The 27870-nt window shown below is 38.8% G+C and overlaps 1 protein-coding gene across 2 annotated transcripts in view; it reads right to left on the reverse strand.

Moving 5' to 3' along the window:
- Window positions 1-2201: 2201 nt before the first annotated feature.
- Window positions 2202-27870, reverse strand: part of nkain2 (sodium/potassium transporting ATPase interacting 2) — a 71337-nt gene continuing 45668 nt past the window's right edge. Inside the window, exons 4-8 of one of the 2 annotated variants that reach the window (XR_010911254.1) lie at window positions 21596-21796; window positions 13259-13319; window positions 11984-12139; window positions 7737-7818; window positions 2202-5124 (exon numbers count right to left, since the gene is read on the reverse strand). Coding sequence is in view for 1 of the 2 variants with exons in the window: in XM_067482443.1 (XP_067338544.1) it covers window positions 5115-5124; window positions 7737-7818; window positions 13259-13319; window positions 21596-21796 (354 nt within the window). In the remaining variant the exon portion in view is untranslated. The remainder of the gene's footprint in view (window positions 5125-7736; window positions 7819-11983; window positions 12140-13258; window positions 13320-21595; window positions 21797-27870) is intronic. The other variant, XM_067482443.1, reaches the window with a different exon arrangement.

Here is a 27870-nt window from a genome sequence, read left to right on the forward strand (position 1 = left end):
TGCACAATTCTCATCCCCATAAAAAGTCCCCCTTTAAGCAAAACTCACTCCATTTAGATGGGGAAAATGACACTTGAACACAGAAGAATGGATGTCATTTGGACTGACACATATTTAGTTCAGCGCTTTTGGCACAACTTTCAAATAAATCTTAACTGGGGCGCCTGTAAAATGGGTTGTTAGCTCTGTTACAATTCCTCATTAATGCCATAGGGCACAAGCCACACAGTAATTAGTTTGCTTGTTCTGGCTGTGCCCAATTGGTTTTAGTGGAGAATGCCAAAACAGTTGAAAACCCTTTAGAAGTGCAAGCTTTAGCTTATTACATAAGGCCAGAAAACCTGTCTGATCTTTATAGGAGGGTGTTTCTCTACAGTAAGCAGATCAAAAAGTGAGTAGTGTGCAGGTTACAAGTAAACATTTATACTACGTCCAACCAGACAGAACCAAACATAAACTCAGCCTAATGCATCTCTAAAGAGAGCTTTTCTAACTCACTCAAGAGGTCTTTAATCTCAATTGTTTAGATGGTTCATGTTCACTTAAGCACTAGTATTCTCAATGATTGAAACACTATATTAACCTTAAAACACTAGGTAAAAATGTATGAACACCACAGACTCTGTTTTTCCAACTGATTACCAGTATATTTTCTCGTCAAAGGAACAGCAGTGCTTCCCGGCAATGACTAAGTGTGTGTGTAGGGGGGGGGGGGGGAAGCAGGATTTTGAATGGTGTCGTCAGCTGTTGTTTAGGATCCTGTTTCAATGAAGAACAGGTTCGGCTTTATTTCAGTCATTTTAGAAAGTGGATTTTATTTAAAAGTGAACTACAGGGGGAAAAATGGCTTGACAAAAATGACACCATTAACCCCAATAGAAATGACACATGCAGAATGTCCTAGGTGTCAATAGTTTGAGTAGAAAATAATGTCTGAATGGCGTCAGAGAACAGACGACAAAATACAGACTTTCCTCCTCCACAGTCTACTTTATTCCCAATCGTCTAGTTTATGTACAGTCAGACAGATGTGGGCAAACTATCAGCCAAAGTGAAGAGTCAGTCAGTGGTGAACTTAACCAAACCAACCCAGCCCGCCATAGAAAGCTTAGTGATGTATTTTACAACTGGCAGTTAGTGGCATAATCCTGCATCAATAAACTGACAGTGTGGTAGTTGCTTAATGTATTACAATGATGTATTATTGCCTTCTCTAAATGCTCCAATAACAATGATTAATGCTCTGACAGCCCAATTTTCCTTAAATGAATTCCACAATGCAAAGAAAGCCAATTCATTCTAGACAAGCTGTAAAACTAAATGTCTTTTTACTACAATCTACTGTGGTCTTGATGCTGGAGTGCCTCTGGGTTCTGTCATGGTTCCTACACTTTTCTCTTGCTTGATATTCATGCTAGACCAAGCAATAACGTTTCTGACATATTACTTCTGGGCTTTTTGCACCCATATTAAACACATTTTTCTCTTAATGTAGTCTTCAATTTATTACGTAAAGTGGTGCTTTATAAATCAAGTTTAACTGAATTTAACACTACACTTGAAAGTCCTGAAAAACATTATCAATTGTATTTTTTTAAATAAGTGATCGAATCCTACGTGAAAACAACATTCATTGCCAAAGTTGGCGGTTTAGGTTGTTTCAGCTCGGGGATTTCTGTATGTACTCTTAAATATTTTTCTAAAACTTTGATTATTGCTTATTTACTCATAAATCATCTAAGATTATTGTGAAATACACTGTTAAGCTAAAAAAATGGAGAACATATATTTTAGGAAAGATTTAATAGCGCTTCAGAATGCCATGTTTACTGACACAACTGAACTATATGAATGGCTTGGCTCCAGCTTCTTTTCAGGTATTTCATTCATGCATTTTTAGATCTATAGACAAAAGCTCTGTTGACTGTTTCAAAGTCCATATGAGTTCAACCAACTCTAAAGTTAATAATGGATGGTGTAGCTTCGGTCTCAATTATTACTTTCATATCTATTATTACTGTTGTTATTGCTTTAATTAGTATAACTCTGTAAGTTCTGGGCAGGGTGTGGCTTTGCAGGTTCTGGGTTAAGTGCTGTTCAGTTCACCATGACACAGAATCCAATGCGCTGCAGTCTGAAGCCTCTCTCTCGCTCTCTGTCTCTCTCTCTCTCTCTCTCTCTCTCTCACACACACACACACACACACATTTACATTTTATTGTATATCTGAAAACCTTGTTACATTGCTGTTTAGGTTCATATTACTGCCACAGTGCATGGTGATATTAAATTGATCTATTTCATTAAGACTAATTAGTAACAAATAAATTCACGTTCAGTTCACATAGGGTAATTTGCTTATGACACAACAGTCTTCTTCAATTAGACATCTAAGTAATGGATATGCAATCTTTTTCACAGTTCATGGCTGGAATTTGTCAAAAGCACACTTCATCTGCAGTCATTTCATTTATTAAAAATCAATATGTGGTGTTGTTTGACAATTCAAATATAAATTATTAATGTAAAGTTAATTATGTGCTGAAGTGAAAGTGAATTTCCAGCCTTTACAGAACATTTACTGAAAGAAATATAAACTATAGTGCAACTAATTCTCTTTCCTCCCAACCTCCTCTTACAATCTTATTCCAAATATGCAGTACAACTAGAAGAAATAAAACAGAGTAGTCCCACTTGTACACAACATCATACATTAGTAGTCAACTAGAAAAAACAGTAAACACGGCCACGTGATTAAAAAACGTCTAGAAGTTCAAAGTTACATTTCATCGTTGTACATTGTAGTAGCTATTTTTCTCCTTTACTCTGCAGACATTTCAGACCTATCCATAGAAAAATCACAAAGTTCACATTTAGGACTCTTTGAAGAGAGTTCAGGAGCATTCAACAAACGGAACAGTTCCCATTTTAAGTAGCTAGTTAGTCACACGCAGCATGAGATTAAATATGCAACAGCTTGGAAACACCCCATGCAAACACATAAAAACGTTGGCTCTGTCCTCTAGAGTGAATGTCAGTGGAGTGTCGCGGGACTTTGCGATCAGTTCATGGAGGGAAGTGGTCAGTAAGTACGTCTTTTCATCAAGCAAAGTCACTGTTTTCCCCCTAAAGTGTTCATTTGCAGATGGAAAAGGCCTCAAACATTTGGTCCAGTGATTGTGACACTAAATGCAACATCTTTAGTCCCATTTCCATTGTTCTCAAAAAAGCAAACCAAAAAACCCACTGGCCATCTGGAATGCAAGTGAGATTTATTCTGTGATATCGTCAATAATTTTCCTAAATAGAAACCCAAGTTAAGAGAACATGAGTCCCATTTATTTTAATAATCATGCTTAACAGACGTCCAGGTGTTGGTCCATTTGGCACTTTTAACTTTAACATTTAGCTTTTTGGTGACTGGGGTGGGGTGGGGTGGGGTGGGGTGTGGGAGGCTGGACTATAAGTCTCCAGAATCCGTTTAGTCCTGGTTAGTCTGCAGGGGAGGATGGATGCATTTGATGTCGGCCCTCTTTACTTTTTCTTTCTCCAATCTGTTTTGATTTGGAATACGCAGTACATACACCTAAATAATGAAATAACCTAACCTAATGATAACAGCCACTTTTCTGTTTTTTTTTTTCATTATAAGAAAATGCCAATCCATGACTAGATTCAGGCCACTTTGACTGTGATTGTCATTTCTGTAAAGGGTGTGTCTTTTTCTTCCTATGTAGGCGCTGCCTCTGGAGGATTTTGGCTGCTTTTGAACTTTTTCTGTTATAAACAAGAGCTGGATGCTGCAGACATTAAGGCTGAATAAGCATTTTAGCCAGCTTCCAGCATTTTAAAAAGAATTTTTAAAAAGAGAAAAAAACTTTTGTAATGAAAGAGATGTCTATAAGAGGACTGCAGTGGATGAAAAACTGCTGCCAGACCTCTATCCCTCCTATGTGGTTGCTTTCCCTATCATGGTCTGTCTCTACTTCTCTCTACCTGTCTGTCTTGGATGGAAGACAAAATTTTTAGGCTGCAAGAACCAAAGAGACTGCCTACCTCCCAGACTGCCTGTCCATCTTCCTGCTGCATCTGACAGTCAAGTGTGTCTGAGACAGTTATTTTTGATTGTAAACATTGAGATTCACATTAGTAAAAAAATTGGTTACAGATCTGTTAAGTGTTATACAGTATGTGTGTGCATGCATGTGTGTATTCACATATGCATTACTAGATGCTTTCCTGTGTATGTGTCTGCTTCCTGTACACATGCACATATGTAATGATAATATGTAAACCTACACATCAAGTTTTATCTAACATTCAGAGTTTGTGATGAAACAGAAGAGGAAACTCTTCTTGTATCAAGCCTCTATCTTTGCTGTCGCATTTACCGAAATGCACCAAAATGTAATTTAAGGAAAGATTATGTCCGACATTCCTTGATCGGCAGTTTTGTGAGGAGATGTTTGGTTTAGTTGGAAGTCCAGTGTCTAATCTATCAGTCACAAAGAGGGAGAAAGTTCAAGAGATGGTTAAACAGGCTATCGTATAAACAGGGATGTGTCTCTTTTTTTTTTTTTTTTAACTCTTTGGTCAGGCATGTCTGCACATAAGAGCCATTAGATATACATCCCACTTTTGCAGAATTGTGACAGAACAGGGCTCCATTATAACGTTTCTCTGAGAGCAGAGATCCATGAATTCTCATAGGATGCCTGAAGATACACATCATCGATGAGTCGCAGCCTCTTTGCATCCCTTTGGTTTCTTTCACCATGCAGATACCCAACAGCACAGAAGGAAGCAAGTCAATGGTTCCTGATTGTGTCCCTCAGTGGGATAAAAGACATGTCCTGCAGTTACCATGTTCAACCACACGAGGTTGGTGTTTCATCAGGAACAGATCTAATATCTTTAAAAACAGCATAAAGGCAGATCAGGGAAGCCTGGTGACCAAGTACAAGGGGCATTTATAAGGTGAATCACAGAACATTGTAGTATCTTCTGTATCCTGTCTACATGTTGTTGTTTATGATAAGTCAGTTGGAGTAGTAAAAGCAGGCTGTTAAGCAGTAGTGGTTGGTAAGGCAGTGCTCCTGGAATATATCCTGGGTTTACTTTGACCTGGAGAGGAAAAAGAAAAGAGAAGAAATAGTGCACATTTTATTGTTAAATGTAGATATAAATGTAAATCTTTATGTAAACCTCTCAAAGTGTCATTGTTTCCACTGGTTAGTCATTATTTAGCCATGTTTGAGCAGCCATGTAACGAATCCCACCATGCTGTGAAAAATGTTTACAGCTAACAGAGAAACTGAAAGTATAATTGAAAACAATGAAGGTTATGATATAATGTGAAGTGATACATTTGCTCAGGTATGTCCTTGATGAAGTTATTCACTGAACAACATAATGTTGCTTAGTGAGAACATCAGAAGTACTTGGCCTGTGCATTTTACAAAAGATAACAACACTTGAAAGCTGGATGAACATTCTCATGGCTCTTTGACACTTCCCTCCAAAATATCACACATAAATTAAAGAAACAATCAGGTCAGGGCAATCAAAAAAATTCTCTTTGGTTACCAAACCATTTAATCAGTATAAATGACAGCACTTTAAAGTGAGACTCAGTATGTCAGAGTTTTACTGCTACAACCTTACTTGGTCTGATATGACCAGCAGGTTGTGATGGATTATGTTAGTTATCAACCTTGAGTAATTTGCATCTGATCTACTGTACTGTTGTATAATGGGCATGAATTGATCGCTTTACTCTTCTCAACTTGTGCATTGTAACTAAAGAGAAATGGTAGCAATGGAAGTACTACCACATCTTTACCTTTTCTTAAATCCACTTTTATAGAAATCTCTTGTTATAGCACTGACATGAATTTACCCCTTTCTCAGGGTCCTGTGCTCCAGAGGAAATTTCTTATATATTAACAGTATCATACAATGTATACGAGCTTTGAACTGAACTGTTGTTACGATGCAATATAACTGTAACACAAACTCTATAGGTAAAGCTTTTGTTACAGGAAAAATAAAAACAAAAGTACTTTCAGACCATGACAATTCAGTTGTGTGTGATTATGTATGTGTCATGGTGCTTTTGTAACAATGATAAAATAACTTTCTTGCTCTCATATAATGCATTTGTAGAAAACAACAAAAAGTTTATCTAAGAGTCTCTTTTTTTTCTAAAGAGGTTTACATGTCTACAAACATCTGGAGGCAATGAAGCTATTTATTGTGTGTGTGTGCGCGAGTGTGTGTGTGTATAGGCACATGGTTCGGTGTGTATTTTATGAAGGAGAGAGAGAGAGATTTCATTTGGGGTGGTGCAGCTGATGCTCTTTTATTGGCCCTTCTGGCCAGAGCCTTTAAACACCAAAGTGAAAGGACAACAGCTGGGGAACAGTGATAGCATATTGATGAGGTTTGTGTATGTGTGCATATACTGTAGAGTGCATGTACAGTACTGCATGTGTTTGTGCTGTATGTGTGTGTGTTAATGTGTCAAAAGCCATCCATCAGCACATTTACTGTGTCTGTCTGGATGTTTGTGTGTTTTGCACAAAGTGTTGAGTGTATATGCTCATGTATGTGTAAGATGATGAATCTGCATGTGCACACACAGTATGTGTATTCATTCTGCAGCTGTGTGTGTGTGCGTGTGTGTGTGTGTCTACAATCATCCATTATCTCGCGGGTCAATGATTTATGATCTGTGTTATAGCTTCCACAAGGGACATATAAAACCACAGAATAGCCCTTTATTGCCTTTCTTCTTTGTACACTATCACTCTGGTTTTCTCTTATGCCAACCTCCCCCTACCCCCCATCCTTCTTTTTATCAACTTGTCTATCACCTCTCTTTTTTCAACTTCTCTCCAACTCTCTCTCCGTCTGTATCTCTCTCATTTGGATCCGTTTTCTAACAAAAGTGTTCCCGATAACCTGTCTGCTGTACATTAGAAGAACCCATTATTCTGTCTTGTTGTGCTGTAACTATGGTCTAACCTTTGCTGTATTGCTTTGCACTTCTCACAGGACAATGCGAGACCTTTCAGATTGATATGGGAGTGTCTGAGCCTGGGCGGAGACTCATTTTGTGTCATACTATCAGTTCTTTAACCTAAGAATTGCTGAGGGTCTTGATGAAACTTCAGTACAATCCCTGGGTTGAATCGCAAGAACATTGCACATAAATAAAAATCTATTCTGCAAAAGGAACACAATAAAAGCTTCCAAAACAATAAAGTCCATTCCGTATCACACCAGCCATACCCAGGACGATTCCTTTATCATTAACTGTGGGCAAAAATGTGCTTCAGCATGAATGACATCAAGGATACAACAGTTTTCATCCCACCTTCATTTGCCACGTGTGAGGGGAGTGATAAAAGTACTTCAGCACTGATAACTGATGAGACCTTGGACTGAGAAATGATAAACTTGGACTCGTATGCTGATGCGGCGAGAATGTGCTTATATCATCCTCTGCAGAACTGAAGTTATCAAACACAGATGAAGCTATGCCCCTAAACACAGTTTTTGTGTTTTGTGTTGAGGTTGATGTGGGGTGGAATTCAAGACAGTGAAGAATTCAAACGAGAATTTTTTCTTAACATTCCGGACAGTAGACTAGACAATGCAATTAAGTATGTGATAAATCATTACTAAACTAGTATACACTCATACTAGTACTGCACCTACTAAACTATACTTACATGTACATGGGTTGTAGTTGAAGGTGGGAGGTCTTCTGAGGACCCTGGTAACCATATGAGTCGAACCCTCCTATAAAATCAACTGCACAGAAAACAACATTAATTAGAGACAGCTCATAATTACCAAGTGGGAAGCTCCCACAACAGATGAGTCAATGAAATAGTCATCTTACACCTACAGAGGTTTTGACAATACATTTTGTCCTCTATCTCTGCTCCTTGTAGAACCATTCTATGCTGTTAGCCTAAAACAGCTTCAAGTGAAGCCTTAACTGTATGAAAATCCTGTGATGCAAACCCTATTCTATTTTTAGCAGCAAGAGTAAGACTTATGTTGCAATATATTTATGCCTTGAGAATAATTTTAACTCCTGAATTATCTGGGATAGCTCCATAGATTTCCTTGGCTGAAGAGCTGCCAGCAGGTGGTTTGCTTCCTCAGACTGAGGCAGAGTATTGACTTCTGAAGAGAAGAAGCCATTTTTACTTTGATGTTGTGGAGCCCATAAAAGGGTATTTTCTTGCCTTGATCAGCAGCATACTTTCTTATTTATTCTGTGGGATTTCATAACGTCAAGTACAAGGTGGACTTTGGCTGTCACTGCAGAGATGAAAGCAGCCACAAGTTTACCTTACACCTGCAATAAGCAGGGGCAAGCCCAAATAGTGTGTGAAACACCAAACAGTAGATTAGCAGCAAAGCCACTGATTATTCACCATATGAGCATAAGCATGGAGCTTCTGTTACACTGAGTAAAATATAGTAACTCTCCTTTAAAATGAGTAGGTTGACACTTTGAAAAATATGATTGACATTGAAACCACTCGACTTCTAATGCATTGTTGTTTTCGCTGCTAAAAAAATACGCCTGAGGGTCGCTTATGTGGGTTTCCCCCAGGAACTCTACTCACAGTCCAAAGACATACATGTTAGGTTCATCTGTGACTCTAAAATTGCCCGTAGGTGAGAGTGAGTGGGAATCTGTCTGTGTATGTCTCTCTGTGTTGGCCCTGAGACAGACTGGAGACCTGTCCAGGGTGGACCCCACCTCTCACTCTATGACAGCTGGGATAGCCCCTTCCACACACACACACAGACACAGACACACACACACTTTATAGATGATTGATGGACAATGGTTGGTTTAAATGCTCCGTATCATTCAGCCCCGTAAATCCATAAATTGTTGTTTTTGCATTTTGAGTTTTATTTATGTGTTAGAAAATAGCATCATCAGTTCAAAGAAGAAATAACATGTTCATATTTAGAAGAATTGGAAAATGTGCTTTTAAACTGTAGTCGTAGCCAGAACAGTTGTTTCTCCTGTTTCTGCTTTTCATGCTAAGCCAAGATAACCACTTGCTGGGTCTTACAACACATTCCCCCTTGTGAACGGTGTCCCTGCTGCCACACAGTCCAGTTAAATCTCGGTAACCCACCCGCACTGCACACTTTGCTTTCTTTGATTTACATTTAGTAATTTAGGACACTGAGCACATGCTATTGTACAGATTATTAAATAAGGACTCATTTAATTTTTTGGTAAATTCAACTTATTTGATAAGTTTCTATCTGTAGCGTCCACATTGAATTAACTTCTGTACAGTCAAACTTTGATTAATAAATTTTACCAATTATTTTTGCTTGAGTTAATCATATTTAAGTTACCAGTGCAGGTGGAGCTGCTATGGACTTCAGCAGCTGAAGAGACATCTTGTTCAAGGATGCACCCCAGGAAGCAGAACATCTAAATAGAGGAAGTTGTCAATTGGACCATACTAAGAGCCTGCTACCTTAAGGGGGGATTGCAATTTCTGTTTTGGGATTTTGGGTTATTTAGCTATGTTATGTTAGTTATTTAATATTTTGGATACTATCTAATTATTTGTATTCAGTAGACTTATTGTTGTATTTTACCCATGTTGTGTTATTAATGGTCTGATCAGCCATAATATCTGTTCCCCTGTGTGTTCAGTCTGCAGGTTAGTTTTAGTCAGGTTACTTTGTGTCTGTTTGTAAGTTTGTTTACAGATAATTTTGTTATATTCAGTTGAGTCCAGTTTAATTTGTTTGCCCCTTTTAATGGCTCCAATATTTTGTAATTTTTTTTCATATATTTGAGGGCAAATAAAAAAACCTTTTTTGTTAAAAATCACCCGTTTTCTTTTGCCCGCTTGCTCGGTCCCGCACACGCCTACAGGAATAATTGTGGTCTCAATCTTGTCATCTGACTCTTAATAACAAATAGGCATATTTTGGAAAGTGTTAAAACAAAAACCTTTGCTCATAACTACATATTTTATGTATTCCCATGTTCATTACACTAAAAAAATGTGTATATTTTTATCGCAGTCCTGGAGCATCAGCATGTTGGTGTCTGTCCTGTTATACGTTTCTTGTGCTTTTAATTGTGCATTAGTATATAAAAAATGATTAGAAGTCACCAGATCTTAGCTGTGAATTTTCACACTTCTTCCTTAATCCTCTTGAAGTATTCATGCAAAATATGCATTATAGCAAACAATGGGACAACCGATGGTCTCCCTTATCTATCAGCAATTTTCCTGGACTGCTGCATTACGGTGATATTTTCTGATCTTTGGGGTCATTATTGTTGTTTAGACAGACAATGCAGCGCCATTGTCTGTGTTTGATGTATTCTTTCTTTGTGTGGAAGAATGGCCTGGTGTGACTGGTAAGGGTTTCTTGCTGATTCATGCTGCAGTCAAACAGTCTCAGCAGAGTTTTTTGCCATACTCAACCTATTGAACATGAGAGGAAATTGAGCTCCTAACCTTGTCAGTGTGCTGCCTATCAAGCCGTAGCAGAACAGATTAAAATTACAGATATGTTATTTATAAGTCTCCAAACAAAAGCAAAAAACTGCAGTTTGATATGAGCAAGTCCTATGTGACATCATTTCCTAAGTTTTTAAAATAAAATACTTTAACTTTTACCAAGTACTGTCCTACAGATCCTACACGCATCCACTTACACATGGACAATCACACAAAGATCACTTCAGCAATCTTAAGGTGGGTTTCGGATAAAAATCAGCCTGGCACACTCGAGTAGCTGTGAGGCAGATAAAATTGACTATCATCATTAACCCCCTCCCACACGGACACATAAACACACTTAAACACACACATACTCACACACGCACGGAATAATTATCAGAGTAATTAGCTTTCTCAGCAACAGAAAATCCTCATTGGTCCTTAGTGAGCATTAGCTTCTTCACCCAAGGCACATTTCCTTACAAAGCTCCCTGATTGTTGTTTAGTCTCCCACACTGCATTATAGTGCAGAGCTTTCCACAGTTCACATTCAGTACTTAAAGGTCGCCAACATGAAGATTATGATGAACCAAAGTAATTCTGGAGAAAATTAGCTTTTTACATGCACGTCACGTGATGCCGCCATTGCGTAAATATTCATTAAGCCTCGTTAGCGGAGTAAAACCTCAATTTGAGTCCTGATTTTTGCTGATAACATTTGTCCTCTGAGGAGATGTGTGAACATCACTCATGTAGCTTGTTATCACTCATCTTTGTGGAGTCTGATGTGTTTGCATCAGTTTTCCATTGTGTGCTCTTGTTTCTTTATAGTCCAAAGTCTTTTATTTGGTGCATTTGTGTAAATTTGTTAAAAACACAATTGAACACTGCCCCACCATTGTGGATGAAATGTGGACTACTCATACAAATAAATGAAAACTGTTGACAGAAACATTTGTACTCATGTGGGATCCCATCGCTCATAAAGGGGTAATCAGAGCTTTAAAATAAGAAATATGATCTAAGTTGCTAAAGTAAAAATGTTTTAACCAGTATGTGATATTAAATAGCACCAAGCACAAAAACAGCCTCTCCTAAGTCTGTCTCATTTAAATTAGTTGTTTGGATCGGAAAAACTCTCTCTCTGGGTGCAAAACAAGCAGGAATGTGCAGCCTCGAAAGCCAAGGGCCAAAATACAATAGTTACGCAAAAGGCCAAATAATAACTGTTAGACATTAATTTTTTAGACACAGAAAAAGTGGCATTTTAGATTTGGTGCCATCAAAAAGCTTATTAAAATGCGCTGTTGAAATATTCTCATCTCAGAATAACCCCTGAAATTTTATTATGCTCCCAAAAAGAATTATGAATACAGTGTTACATCACCCTGAACTATCCTTCAACTTTAACAATTTCATGGTTTCATATTTAACTGTAACCTTTATTGAGCAAAGAGGTTGTTTACCACATTAAGAGTCTTCAGAAACAGAAGCAGGCCTTGTATCCACTGCTCTCGCCCAGTTTATATTGGCGATTGGTTGGATAAAAAAAAAAGTGTCAATCTCCACAGTCTGCTTTCGACAGGAAGGAGCCCTCTTCAAATGATTTCCGCTGATCCGGTCTGCATTTATTATATATCAATATTTATGTGTTAGCAAACAGCATCCTCAATTCAGTGTTGAATAAGACATGCTTGGGTATTGATCCTGCTGGAGAGAGGCTGCGTCTACTTTAATGGAATAACTAAACTGATGGCCTCAGGTAAATGAGCTCATTCAAGTTAATGCTCACACACGCACCACATTTAAAAGACAACAATCTGAGAATTAACATGTTGATTTGCCAGACTTTCTGGAATTATCGTTCAAATTGTCTGCTGCACACTTCCCAATCTACATGCTTGTATTGATGGATTGATATATTCATAAAAAACTGAATAGAAATAAATGAGGTTTGAATGGATGTTTTTTGCTGCTCTTTTCCTCCTCGCCATTTTCGTTTTTGCTTGCGACTGTTTCTCAGTGATGGTGGTTGGAAGTGGTATGTGGGAAAGACATTAAGAAAGAGAACTTTGATCTAGCATGAATCTACCTAGTTCTCTTCATCCTCCACTCTATTGCTCACCCCCCCCCCCCATGCATTACTGTAAATAAATGAGCCTGGAAGCTAAAACCTTCGCTTTGAAGTGTCAGTAAAGACCATCAGTCCAAAATGGCTAAATCAGAGCCTGAACACAGGGACAAGCCAGAAATGAGGGATGGAGAGAAACCACAACAGACAGACTTTACTTAGCAGCCAAAAGTAGGAGTTTTCCAAATGCTGAAGTGGTGCAGATGGGGCTTCAAAAACATGCCTGTTCTTGAAAGTTAATGAGGGTGATGCATTTTTTTTCAACCTTTGCAAAAAATCAAAATCACGAGGGCAAAAGTGTAAGAAACAGATTAAACAGTGAGTTTGTTTGGTGTAATGTAGGCAGAACGTGTTATCATGTCCTAATAACAGGGCCAACAAGCAAATGATGACTCTCACCATAAGGATCAGTGGTGGAAAAAGTACATGTACTTAGATGCAATTTAAATTAGTTTTCTGATTTTATGATACTTTAGGTTTCTTATTTAATTATGCTTTTGTTCTTCTACTTAAAAAAACATTTATAAAGGGGAAAATGTCACTGGTGCCTTTGACTTAAGTAAAAGGGTATTTCACATTGTTGTTTAGGTGTGTTTGACTTTTTACTTACAGCTATCCTCTTCTTCAGAAATGAGCTTGACCACGTAGCAGGCGTAGATAAACCCCAGCAACTAGAGACAAAGAGCGCAGCAGAAACAGAGGAGCATTAGATTAGACAGACAGACAGACCTGGGCACATTAAAGGGAACAGACAGCGAACAGGTGTGGGTGTAAGTGGAGCAACAGCGCTGTGGTATTTTGCTCCAAAATAGAGCACTAGAATTAGTGGACACACATACACACACGGGCATCTTCAATGACAACCTCAAGGTTAGTACAAACTTTCATAGTTTCACATACTGTTTTAACACTCATCTTCAAACCTAACAACTATTTGAAAAGATTTGTGAATAATGTCTCCATGTTACAGCAACCTTAGTGAACATAGGTGAGATTGTGATCACTCCAATTCATTTCCTGCTCCTTCTATTGCTTTGGCGTTACAATCTCAATGTGGATAGTTACAAGTTGGTTGCCAAATGCTCAGGACTACCTCACATTGTTCTACCTCATCTCACGGTCTCACTTCTGTTCACCAACCTGAAAACAACAACGGCTGCAGATTGAACAACCCAAACGGCAACTACAGTGATATGCTTCTGTGTGCTGTGTGATTCTCTTAGACAGTGATATAGCAGTCTACACTAGCAGAACACCTTTGCTCTCCGATCTGCTCTCTTATTGGCTGTCTGTTTCCAAGGTGACCGATAAGAGGCAGCCGATTGGAGAGAAGATTCAGAAAAGGTGCGGCCAACATAAGGTCGGCTTTTTAGGGACCTTATTATCCCACAATGATAGAAAAAAGATGGAGAGACTCAAAGAAATGTGTGAAGAGAAGAAGACACAGGCGGCGCTATGTGTTGCTAAGAGGCATTGAGCTAATATATTACCCTGAATAAAGCCTTAAAGCTCAAATATGGCTTTGAATGTAGAACAAATGACATTGACCCGGCTGTTGTTCTATTGACTACATGGAGACACACACGCAGGCATACACAAACACATAAACACAACGCAAGCTGCAAGTGTGAGCAACTACATTTGAGATTCAGCATATATCTCAAGGTCTTGACCTCATTTAGTCTAAATAAGGTTCAGCTCCCAAAGCTCCACTCTCCTCCTTCCTTTGCTCATTTTCTATCACTCACTATCTTCCCGCTTTTCTTCCCCTCTCTTTTTCTTTTACATCTCTATTTCTTCCCTCCAACCTTTTCTTTGTTTATCGTCCCTCTGTCTATTTCTTTTCCTCTCTTCCCTTCTGTCTCAGACAAGAAAAACCTTTAGAGAAATATAGTGTTTTGCTCAGTGGGGGATGAATTTACTTTAAGTTGAGCCATATACTGAAAGGAGACGATGCTGCCAATATCAGCATGTGGATCAACGGTGATGAGAAAATCGATTTGGACAACATAGGAAGATTTACGTAGTAGAAAAGCCTTGAACAAACATCACTCAAAGATGCTCATAAACTTCACTGGCTACAAAATCTCAGTCCCTTCCACTTTGAAACATTAAGAAGATGTTTCCTGTCTCCTGCTGCCATATCAATTAAAATGAGATATTATTAGTATGAATTTTCATTTTTAGAGATTGTTAGAGTCACAATGTCAAAATGTTGTTTAAAGGACTTTCATGAGTTTGGGGACTTTTCTGTCACATAGAGTCGAAGCTTATCCTGACCCCGCTCTGTCTTCTACAGGCTCATTGCCTCTGAAAATGACTTTTGGGTACAGTTTTGTTAGTACCACTGAACAGAGCGCAGAGAGCTGTACTGAGCTGTGACAGAGTGCGTTTCTCTGCACATCAATATCCTGTTAATATTCTGGATACTCAAGCATTCAGTTTTAGTCTTGCTGCATGTAAACATAATATCCTGTTTACAATAAGCCTGATTATATCTTCTCCTGATGTGACAAATCTAAAATAAAGTAGCCAGGGTGCCCCACTGTTGGCTACGATGTGTGTGCTCATTACTGTTATTTATTGTTGGAGTCCAGGCTCTGAGTCCTGCAGTTATATTTGGACTACTCTCTTCACTGTGCCTGAAACATTTTTCACAGCATGTAGAATTTTCAGTTTTGCAAGGTTAAAATGTTTTGCTAAACATATTTTTTTTAACTAAAGTGCACAACCAAATCTCCAGGAACAGATGTTACGAAGATTTAGATCAAAATACATCCAAACAACCTTCCATGTTTCTCTGCCCACAGCACTGCAGATGACACTGACATTCTCCTTGAAGGTAACTTTACTTCATTGCAAGTCAACAATATTTTGCTTCCAGTGACTCATATATTGATGTTCCCAGCAGAAACTCGGGTTATTGTGTTGCTTGTGAAATGAGAAAACATGGGAATTGGGAAGACACTTTTTTTTTTTTTTTTTTTTTTACCAATGTTCATATTAGGGAAAAAGATGTGAGACTTAATTAAGTCTGCTTTCAGAAATGACACCCTCTACAGCTCCTTCTACACAATTTGATTTGTGAGCACACTTGTCAATTCCAGTTTCAAATTATTTTTTGAGGAGCTTAGTGGTAACAAATGGTGATTGACAGTTTGTGTGTGCGAGAGATAAATTACTTGTTGTTCAAAACACTTTATTCTTGTGGTTTGGTCTTCCGTCTGTGTTCATATATAGACTGAATTACAGTGAGCTGCTCCCTGGTTTCTCACACAGACATTGGTTCCTTTTATTTTGTGTGTGGATTAGAGTTACCTAGTTGCTGCAGCAAAACTGAAGGATGTGCAGCATGATGAGTGTAAATGGAAATAGCACCACTTAGGCATGGACTCAGACAGGATCCCTGCCCTCATCAGCCTGACAAGCAATAACTTGTACAACTTCACCACTTCACCCCACAGAGGCTTGTACCTCATTCATAGTGTCACACATAATCTCTGTAGGTAGGATGGTGGTCTTTATCCCTTTTCATAAACTTTCTACAGCAGGTGTACAGCAGGTGCTTGTTGCCATGGTAAACACAGCAAATGCAGATAGTTATGCAACAGTAAGTCGACAAAACCTAGTAAAATTATCTTTAGGGAAAGAGAGAGTAATGGTATGGGCAATAAACATGTTCTTGCCGCTCCACAGTAGCATTTTGCCCATTTAGAGTTGGAACGGAATGTTCTGAACAATTGTTTGCAATGATAATGACTACAAAGTGGGCTTCCTGCACTGCAGATACACCTTACGCACCTTACATCTTACTTTCATAATACCTTTCATTTGGCTTTCAAGTTCAATTGACCTGTTTTCCCCTCAATTATTCTAGGAAAACTTAGTGACTAAAATTAATATTAAATGGGGTTTGCCTTTGTTAGAACTTTTGACTCTAGATTGCCCTTATGTTTGATTGTTAGTGTGAATGGCTGTTTATGTTTATCAGCCCTTATATAGACTGGGTGTACCCTGCCTCTTGTCAAAGAGGGGGCTGGCATAGGCCTGAAATTCCGTGAGAGTCAAATTAGAGGTTCAAAATTGAGTCTACACCGAATGTGTAACATAGCTATAGAGATAAGAGATATTTTGACCTTTGGTTGTGCTTAGAGGCAATGGAGGGAGATCACTAACATCAGTAGCTTTCATCCTCTGGGTCACATGGATGTCTGTACAAAACTCCATAGCAATCCCTCTGATAGATGCTGAGATATTGTGGTTGTGACTTAAGTAGATACTAGACTGAACAGAACCTTGGTACTAACACAATGTTGAAAATACATTTCCCTGCAGATAATCAAACACTTAAAGCAGTGAAGTGATATAATTAAAGCTTGATTTAAACTTTAAATTACTCTGTTTATTTGACACAAAATGCTGTGTCATCTTAGAGGAAAAACAACTTAAAAACATTTAAAGCCAATGACACTGTTTCCCCTTGAGGATGAAGAAGTTCATAAAATTTAAGACTACCTTAACAACGTGGCTAAATGTCATTAAACTAAAAAAATGGGTAACATCACCATTCTCTCCTACAATAACCAAGTCCCAAATGCTCTTGTTGCAGTGATTCTGATAACACCTGGAAGTTCTGAAATGAGCTCAGGGAGAAATTTGTTGAATGTCAAACAGCTGGTGCTCAATAAGGAAAGGAAAACCTACAGAATGTGTTCGGCAAAGTCTGACACCGAAAACCCAGAACAGGCATCATGGGAGGAGACCTTTCAGACAAGCAAGGACAGGTGCCAGAGGAAGGCAGCAATAGGTCAGTCACCAAGTGACGCTCTTTGTCCTCCACTGAGGCGGGACATGAGGCTGGCTTTTGCCAAAACAACTGCAGCGAAAAGTGCTGATGCCACCAAATCATACATCTCAAAGTCTGCAAAACGTATAAATCTAAATCACCTCACAGGCCGACCAACTGTTTAAATCATGACATTATTTGGAGCCATGATAAATTGTCTCATTTCCCGCTGCTTTATTCCTGCAACCCTCAAACTGCTTATGACAAATCCTATTTGTAGAGCTGCTTTCTATCTGTCTGCTAATCTTCCTTTGTGTTTCTTTCATTTGTTCATCTCAAATGAAAGAATACATTACCATTACCATCATTCTCCTGTAGATAAATTGTGCTGTGATGAGGGTGTCACATCGACTGGATTAAATCTGTTTATGTGATCATGAAGCCCACTTACTCAAACTAATGTTTTGCTCCAGTTTTTCCCTCTTGCTCTCTGCCAATTATAGGTGATGAAAATATTTTGCCAGTGAGTCAGAGCTGCTTTGAAAAACTGCTGTACTACTACAATCAATACTTACATCTAATCACTTTCATCTAAATTTGTTTGTGCTGTTGGATGCTTGTGTAATACAGCACACCTTTTCTAGCAGCAACAAATAAATCATAGATTAAGTTTAATCCAGCATCAACCTTGCAAACCTTAGATGGATGTTTGCTTTCATCTGATGTCACAGCTTTTCTTCTGGAGCTGCTGCCCCTTGTTTGTTTAATTGATTTGAAGAATTTCAGTGTTTTATTGTGCAAAGACAAAAACAAATACAAAAACATGAGAGGTTTAACTTATTCAGCATTGACACTGGTGTCAATAACAACAATGTCACATTCAATTAAAGTTAAATAAAAGCAATAGTTCATATTCAAATTATAAACTTTCTTTTCCAATTATAGACAAGGCCATCTAAAACAATTCTAGTCAGACATTTCAGGAAGTTTGGACACTGACGACATATTCCTCCCTCAAACTATGACAAGTGCTGACACAAAAAACTTTGCAGTTTTTATCAAAATCAAATCCAAGTTTGATAATAAAAAAAAATCAATTCAGATCATTTGGTTGGAGATACACTTCAGCTGACTGAATGAGGGGCAGTGGCTCAGTTGGGTCTGAGGTTCAACCTCCGCTCTTCCCGACCACAGGTCAGTGTCCCTGCCCAATACAGTGAACGAAAACGGTGCCAAATCCACACGTGGACTAAATGATCTGCTGTAGCGACACTGAACTCATAGGATAAGTCAAAAGGACAAAAAACAAACACCAAAAAAAAAAACACTAAATCTGGTTTCACTGGATAATGAACTGCAACAAATGCATAGCACAACAAAAGGTGTTAATTTATCTGCTCTGTCTACAGGTTAGGCCTGGAATAATAAGTGACCCTACCGAAGATGGAATACTGATTCTTCTTTCCTGTTCTTCCCATTATGTAGACATTGTGCGAATGTAGCAGAATAACATTTTTCTACAATTATCACATCCTGAAAAGTTTATTTCCTGAAAATGAAGGGTTAGCAAAGAATCATCACTGTCTAAAAAGCTGCCAGACTAACATGTTTATTTTGATTTTAGATTTTAGATTACAAACATATGAGCTAATGTAGATCACCATATACAGTGTTTTAGTATGTTTGTTGATAAAATACAATATATTATTTTATTTAAAGTAATGAAATAAAGGGCTGTTCTTTACAGGTTTACTATAACCCAAAATCCGTCCACTTTGGTTGAAGTTGTGAATCACTTAAATGACTTGCACTCAGAGCCTGTACCCAACATGAAGTGTTTGTTGTGATGTTTTTTTAATATTTAATTATCACTCTATTAGAAGGCAGAAAATAAACCAACTGTAATTCCAGGAGTCATACAGTCACTGGGGAATGACGAGACAAACCCTTTGCTCAGTTATAGCTTAAGTATTCATGCAGCAGTCTGAACTGTATTGACAATTACTCAGTTAACAACTTCACATGTAAACCAGCTAAAATATGTGAACTGTGGTGAAACCCCTGAAGAAATTGGGTGTCAAAAGTTATTCACTCATGAATGTCTGCATCTCATGGTAAATAAATATCGTTGAGCTGAACACTGCATGAATCTGTTCCTCTGTAAGCCAGAAAAACTTCAGTTAGACAGGCAAACCAGTCCATCATACACCCAGCTGACCACACAACCAGACAAAAAGTTGCTCTTTGACCCTGACAGCTGCAAATGCCTCAGTGGCTACTCTGATTTCCACACACTGTCCTAATTTGTGGTGGGACACTTCAGGCTCACTAGTCATAAATGTCCCCTTTCAGCTTGTTTTTCATCACTAACTACTAAACATGTAGGCAACCGATCAGGTTAGCATCCAACCCAACCAAACCCCAAACAACCCCTCACTTAATCAGACAGGTGACTGGTTGAACGTACTGTACATTATTAAGGATCCCCCAGTGTTTCCACCAATTACAGTAAAGTGGCCAGCCAGTCAGTCAGTGAACCAGTCAGGCTGTTGAGTGTGTGCTCATAGAGCATGACAGTGTTTCCACACACCAATTACAGTGAGATAGTGGTACAGCTGTGTGGTGGCTTGGCACTCAGCCACACTATAAGTACCTCTATCGATTGACAGAGAGACACAGCGAGTGGATGAGGAGAGAGGGTGAGACACAGTCATGCTAAGTGCAGGTGGAAGTTGCCCCCCGCCTCAAAAAAGAGGCAGACAGGCTGAAACTCCCAAACTCTTCCTCTCTTTCTGTAATGTTGCATGCATTCACATTAACACTTCAGTTTGTTTATAGTGATTGTGCCTGTACTCATATATGAATGTAGAACTAGAAAATAAAGGCTACAGTGCACAGGAGACAGGAATGAAAAGTGACAGGCCTCCCTCATTCCTGCTCCTCCTTTCTCTCTCTGCTGTCTCCTCTGATCCTGCTAATTATCACAGTTTGACAGCGCTGGAGAGGAAGAAATACAGAGGGCGAGGGTAAGAGACAAGCAGAGAGAAACAGAGAGGAGGAAAGTGCATTTGCAACAATGAAATCAGACAGAGGAGAGCAAGAGTCTCCAAAGCAGCTTATCTAGCATTTTCTATGTTAATGAGGGTATGAAGTTATTACCCTAATGGAGCCTACAGTAGGTGCTTTACTTCACTAAAACTAGAAAGTTGTACAACCACAATTTCCTAACCAATTCTACTCCAAAAAATATATTTTCAAACAAATAACTGTATGCAATGCAAAGCCCTTTGCCATAAAAAAAAACTTCACCCAAATATAAAAAATATCTACTGCATATATTACCTCTTCTCTCAACTCAAAAACACACTCACTGAAACTCACACCCTTTCATACCAGATGTTTTTTTTTAAACAGCTAATATACCACAATATCAAACCTTTTGAAAAACATTAGGTAAGAGTTGAATAGTGTGAGATGTTTTTCTTCTTGAGAATAGCTGTGTGAAAACAAAACATAATCAATTATCACCAGATTCTACATCCTTCATTAACATTTTAGTATCTTCAGCTTTTTCTGTGTTACAGAAACCAACTTTACTGTTTTGGTTCACTGTACGTTTTACTTTATTACTTTTTCCCAGCTGTAACAGGCAGCTGTACACTATCTGCTGCCCAGCACCGAATGGTGAATGGACACTGCTAGTGAAAATTGGTGCATTTAGCTGCTAAAGACACATATATGTCTTTCGAGCGCTGGAGAGCAAAAGAAATGCAAAAAGCAGAGTTGCACTTAGATTCCAAATCAATGCTTGGCGTCTGCTGGGCGTGTAATTATGCAATTGTCTCCTAGACCATTTGTGACAATAACCTTTAGAAGGAAAAATATGTCAATGTTCTGTTTTCAGCTTGTTTTCGTACCTCAAGTTAATGCAGCTTTGTGTACAGTCTCTGCATGTTTGGCCTTGCTTAGCATAAAGATTGGTGTATAAATCTGACAAAATTAGCATATTGTAATTAGTTCTTCTACTGTAAAAGCTGGTGATAAAAGGTGCATTGGGCTACATGCTATATAGTATTATATGGCATTCATTGTAAACAACTTGTAGATAGTGCATTTTGAAAATTCAGTGCATCATAAACTACTTATAGCTGAAGTACTTACAGCCAGGAAAATCTGCAGTGAGGAGTGAGCAACTTCTATAAACTGAAAATCCACCAGACAGCCAGATATAGAAATATATCGGTGGTCCTCGGGTGCCCAGGAAGGAGGAGGAGTGATGGGTGTCACCCTGCACCCCGGGCCATTCTCCATCCACCAGGAGCGATGCATGGACAGGTTAAATGTCAGGACAAGGTCAGAGTCCTGGCAAGACAGAGAGAGAAAGAGAGATACAGAGAGAAATTGAATTACATCCTCAGACAGAAAACAGATCAGGCACAAGGCAGAGGAGGGCTGAATGTCAGGGCTGGTTTGAACCAAGTTTTAATTAAAACCAAACTGTTTGTCATATCCATGTCTGAACGATAGATAGGGAGAGGGGAGAGGGTTTGGCTTTAACTAAATATAGATCTTTGAATTATAATTCTATGATTTATAGTTATATGGGATCACTCAGTTTAGATCTGAATCACACACACACAGGGTTATTATGAGTAAAATAAGGGAGAGAGGAGAATAATTGGAGGAGGCCAGAGAGAGAACGCAAGAGATGAAAAAAGGACAGATTAACAAAGGCTTGGTTTTGAGTTAGGATTTCTTCATACAACAAAAGATGCTCTGAGCCTGAGAGAACGAAAGGAAAGGCGTTGTGGGAGGGTCGGTAAATAAAATGTAACTGTTGCAGGAAAAGGCAATATACTGTAGTTATGGTTTGTTCCCCTGATTTATTCTTCCATAAGAATCTTTCACACTCTACACAGGCTACACAGACAAAGACACTTCCAGCTACACGGAGAAGGTTTGATGTGTACTTGCATAGCAAAATGTGCAGTCCAACATTTTGCGACACAACGCAAATGCATGTTATTTTATTTGCCGCCCCTATTTGCAGTTGGTAGAGTGGCCGCCAACCGACCACAGGGTCAGAAGATCTCCCCGCATGTGGAAGTGTCCCTGGGCAAGACACTGTCCCGAGCCCAGGTAAAAATGGGAGGGTTGCGGCAGGAAGGGCATTTGGCATAAAAACTCATGCAAAAGCAATGAGCGGAACACGTTCTGCTGTGGGGAGCGGTGAAGGGACAAGCCGAAAGCCGCTGATATTGATCTACTTAATTCATGATGAGTGTAGCATCTTCAGTGTCATTATCCTTTGCCAGCAGGGATTTAGCAGTTACAAGTTTCCGTAGCCAGAAACTTCAACTGTCTATCAAATTCTAGCTCCACGATTAAAGCAAAATTTGTGTTTCAGCTTCAGCAGTATTTTGTGTTTAGTGCTAATTATATTCTAGCCTGCTAAGATGGTAAATTATGATGGGGCCACAGTAAACAGTGGCAGCTAAACAGCATGTTAACAGTTCGTGTTGGTGGGAGCATGTTAGCACGGTGACATTAGCATTTTGCTCAGGGCCTCACAGAGGCACTAGTATATGCTCTATATGCACAGATTATTCACCACAGTATGAACAAAACCATCACCCTTAGAGATAACTTAAAATTACAGCCAGATGCTGGAACAGTACAACTGACAACTAGTAAATAAATACACATTTTCTGTCCCTTGCTGTTTCAGTTCTGCTTCACAGCAGCACAGAAAGACAACATCCAGTGCAGCAGCAACGGCCCCTGCAGTTACATTGCACAGTGTCTGCTTTGGCTCTTCTCCAGTTCTTTTAATTGTAAATGCCTGAAAGATGCACAGTAAATCAGTTAAGATCGACAACTTGGTTTAAATAATGCACATATTAACGAGTCCACTTAGCGAGGGCAGACATAGATCATTCATCACAAAGCCTTCCACATTGTCCATATGTGACACCTTAAAACACACATCAACATATATGCACACGACGAACGCATAATAGTGGGCTGCAAAGCCTTTTAAAAGCAGGATGAAAGCAAAATTGACTTTCACCTCATTTGCTAAATTCTCTGTGGTGATACATCTTTCTGCCAAGATATCAAATAAATTATAAAACCTTATTCTAATAAAGAACACAAATGGCGAACCTTGAAATAGAGCTTTAAATAGACTCCGCTCACTCATCAACACCTGTGTCAAATTGCCTGTTTCTACATTGTATCTACATTGTACGCTTTGTCTTTATCCTTACGCGTCCTACTTATCCTCCTACCACATTCACACTTGACTCTGTCACCTCCCTCTGTAATGTTACTTAATATTTCCTGTTCTACTCTTTATTAATTTATATTGCGGTCTCTCTTTTCCCTCCCTTTTCCTCCTTTTTCTTCCTTGGCCTCTCTCTATTTCAGCATAATGAGTAAATGCCTCATTAGCACAGAACTCTGATTAATGCCATCTCTCCTTGTTGTGCTCCTCTTTTTAATGAGAAAAATCTCTCTAAATATCTCTCTTGCTCCCTCTCTGCTATCACTCTCCTTCCATCTGTCTTTTACTGTCACCGCCTTGCTCCAAATCTTTCTCCTTTTCCCCCTCATGTTTCTTTTCTTCTTCCTTGCTCTTGTTTCTCTGTCATTTGCTTCTTCCGCCCTCTCTTTCTCACTGTTAAATAGGAGTTGGGAGGGGGTAATAATTATTTCAGTAAAGTCTGTATCAGTGCTTTTCTAATGAGCCTCTCGAACAAACACACACATCAACACTAAAGTAATTACCAGCTAAAAGTTGAATTTGGCAAAATGTCATCAAGACCAAGGAAGGTTCATTGCGATTGCATCTACTACTTTTAGCTCACGTTTTAACATATTTAAAAGGAACTAAAAACATAAAGAATAAGCTTTATTCAATATACACTACTCACAAAAAGTTTGGGTGAAATTTATGGAAAATGTCCTACAGTGATACAGTGCTACAGTGATATTATATCATGAAAGTAGGGCATTTAAGTAAAAGCATACAATGGTCGTTTCTTCATCTCAAACCATTTATTTAAAAAAGCTATCATCAGTGGTGAGTATACCACAACAAAAAAAGTCAATGTCTCAATAACTTGTCAATTGTTAGGTGTCTACTTGGTCTTGTGATGTCAAAATTTGAACAGAAGAGGACTGTTTGAATACAAATTGTCATTGAACCAGAACATTTAGTGGTCGATTCATGGATTTGAATCACTTTGGGATTTTTGTTAGAGAACAGCATGTTATGCAAAAAGCAGTAAGTGTATATTTAAAAGACACAATGTGACTTGAATTGATGTAGGAAGAGCATCATTGGAAAAAGAGAGAATATTTTTAAAAAGTTTAAAAATAAAACATGCAATATTAGCCCACCAATCCAACAGGTGTTGGTTTGAACCCTGACTCCTCTGGTCACATGTCAAAGTGTCCTTGAGCAAGACACTGAACCCCAACTTGCTCCTGGTGAGTGTTGGCCAGCTGCATAGCAGCTCCCCATGAGTGTGTGCTTGTGAGTGCGAATGGGTGAATGAGAAGCAGTGTAAAGCGCTTTAAGTACCAATAGGTAGAAAAGTGCTATATAAGGGCAAATCATTTACCAGTATTACCAACAAAATCTTTAGGTGTAGTCATCAGCTCTCAAAATTGTGTAGCAACGAGCTATAATCTTCATCTTTATACCAATAGCTGCAAGTTTAAGCACCAGGAGACTGAAAGAAGGTTAGCATACCCCAAACCCATACGCCACAAAATGGCACAATTGTTTCCCAGTGGTCAACACAGTGATGTTACTTCACACACAGACATCCAGTAGATAATACACATAGACGCTGCATTGGTTGCTTCCACCTGTTGTAATAAGCCACTGTTGCCTCCATAGTGGCGAAACTAGCCTTCAAACAAATACAAGTAAACAGGAAAGTTTTGGTTTTCTGGATAAAAAGCACAATTACATTTACATTTGTTAACCCATTTCAATGAACATTTTACACTGATGCATGACTGTGGATTCAGTGTTCGTACATGCGTTCACTACTTACTGAGTCTGTAATACAGCTACAGGAACAAACTGGGTACGAATAATGACAAAAAATATATAATTTCCTTTTGATTCATCCAGCTGCACTGAGCTGCAACAATAAGCCTCTATGGCTGCAGATAGTGAAAAAAACATATTAAAGTGTTGCACCAGTGCTAAGAGACAGTGCTACTGTAATAACAAATAATCAGAATATGAAGAATATGAATGTTCAAAAACTGCACAATGGATTGGTAGGCAAAAACACAAACGAGTCCATATTCAGCAGAGGAATATGAAACAATTAAACTACAGCTGTGTGCTGGCATTGATGTATTAATTGTATCTGGTGGAACTTATATAGCATTGCAACATTTAACCCAAAAGGATGATGAAGTCATAGATCCAAAATATAATCGTGAAAAATGAATTTGCCTAGTGACCAACAGGCTTTTAGAATGAAAAACCAACAAATCCATTGGCTAGACTTAAATTAGTATTTTGATGTGTGTGTGTATGTGTGTGTGTGTGTTGGTTCTTAAACAGAAGCATTTCTGACTCTTTTTCTCCAGTCTTGCTACATCTTTTCTCCACATGTTCCCACTCTCTATCCAAACACACAGACACACTCTCTCTCTCTCTCTCTCTCTCTCTCTCTCTCTCTCTCTCTCTCTCACACACACACACACACACACGCAGAGGTTATAATTTCCAATGTGCTAGTTGAGGATCATGCACTCATGCTCTCAGGTCTTTGTCTCTAACTGTGGGGTAGTGCCGCTTCAATGGATCACATCTTTTTTTTCTCCACCTTTTTCTCTCCACTGCTCCCTTTCTATATGCCTCCGCTCTCCTCTCCCTCTCTTTCTCTCGCAATTTCCCCTCAATTTCCCACCTCTCTATTGTCCTTTGTCTTCCAGTCCCAGGAGATGAAAGGACGGAGGGGGGGATGAGACCATAAAACAGATCTTTCCTCCCATGGTTTGAACAAGGGAGGAATGATGCCTGTTTAACACTACCTGGAGCTAACAATGAGATGGTTTAACAATTTAAATGAAAGTAAGAAAAACTGCACTCTGATATTAATGATTTAAGAACAAAGGTCCAAATCTTATTAGAGTAGATGTGAGATTAACGGAATCTATTACCATGTTTTAAAGAATATGTTTGGTTCACCTTCACCAGATATTAGCAAGTTGCAAGTCTATCATCTAAATAACAATGATCATGTCAAGACTGAGATAACTATTGTTTTTAGTCTCCCGACCTACATATACTCTGGGCAGAGGGATGAATGGGCCAGTTTTTCCCCATGAGTGCTTCGGCATCTGCTCCCTGGACACACACACACACACACACATATCATGCCAACACTTTAAAAACCATAAAGACTCAATCGCACACTAACACATTCGTACACTGACTAAACATACAATTCATTCTCCATCAGTCATGTGGTGAAACAGACAGACAGTACATAAAACAGTCAGTGTGACATTGTGATAGACAACAGCAGCCAGTCAGACACTCAATTTGTCCACCAGACGCAAAGATCTGGAGATCATCTAAACTGCCAGAAAATCAGGAAGGGGACAATATTGGCTTTATTGTCTCTAAAGTCAATTTTGCACTCCTCAACCGAACCTCTCTCCCTATCTGTGGCTCCATCCACTTTTCTATCATTTTCTCTCTTTTTCGTTCCATGTCACACTGTCCATGTTATTTTGCACTAATATCATCAGTCACGGTGCATCTCCCTACATTGTTTTGCTGTGATTTCCCATGAGTTTTATATGAGGCCTTAACCCGTAATGCCTAAAGCACTTTTCTCCAATCAGATTAGTTGAGGGTGTTAGGGAATTGTTTGCGTGTGTGTGTGTATTTGCTGGGAATGGGTGGGGTGCAGAGATGCAGTCGAGACATCACCCTGACAAATGCCTCAATATATACATTTTAACCTGTTCAATCTTTCAGATTGATAGGCTAATTGCAGTGCTTCTCCCCGACCCCGAGGTGGTCTCCAGGACTGAAGGAAGGAGTCAGTGGGTTAACTGCTCTTATTGTAAACCCTGCAGCCCCAGCTTGGCAAGAAAGCAGTCAGATAATCATACACTTTTTAATTAAAACTCAAGTGTATCCAGACGTAACCAACCATATTTAAAAACACAAAGTAAATAGACAAATAAAAATGTATCTACTTGAGACTTTAACTCTGATGCTTGTCATAGTTATGCATCCCTTGTGTTTCTTCCACAATTGCATTTCTATTTAGCAACATTGTGTGACAGCTAGGGTTTAAAAAAATGCACTTAAGTACTGCAATATCTTGTGATAGAGTACTGATTCTCAAAAACTATTTTGAATTACCATTTTTTATACATTTAGTGGC

The sequence above is a fragment of the Channa argus genome, chromosome 17 (genome assembly GCF_033026475.1).
Source record: "Channa argus isolate prfri chromosome 17, Channa argus male v1.0, whole genome shotgun sequence".
NCBI lineage: Eukaryota > Metazoa > Chordata > Actinopteri > Anabantiformes > Channidae > Channa > Channa argus.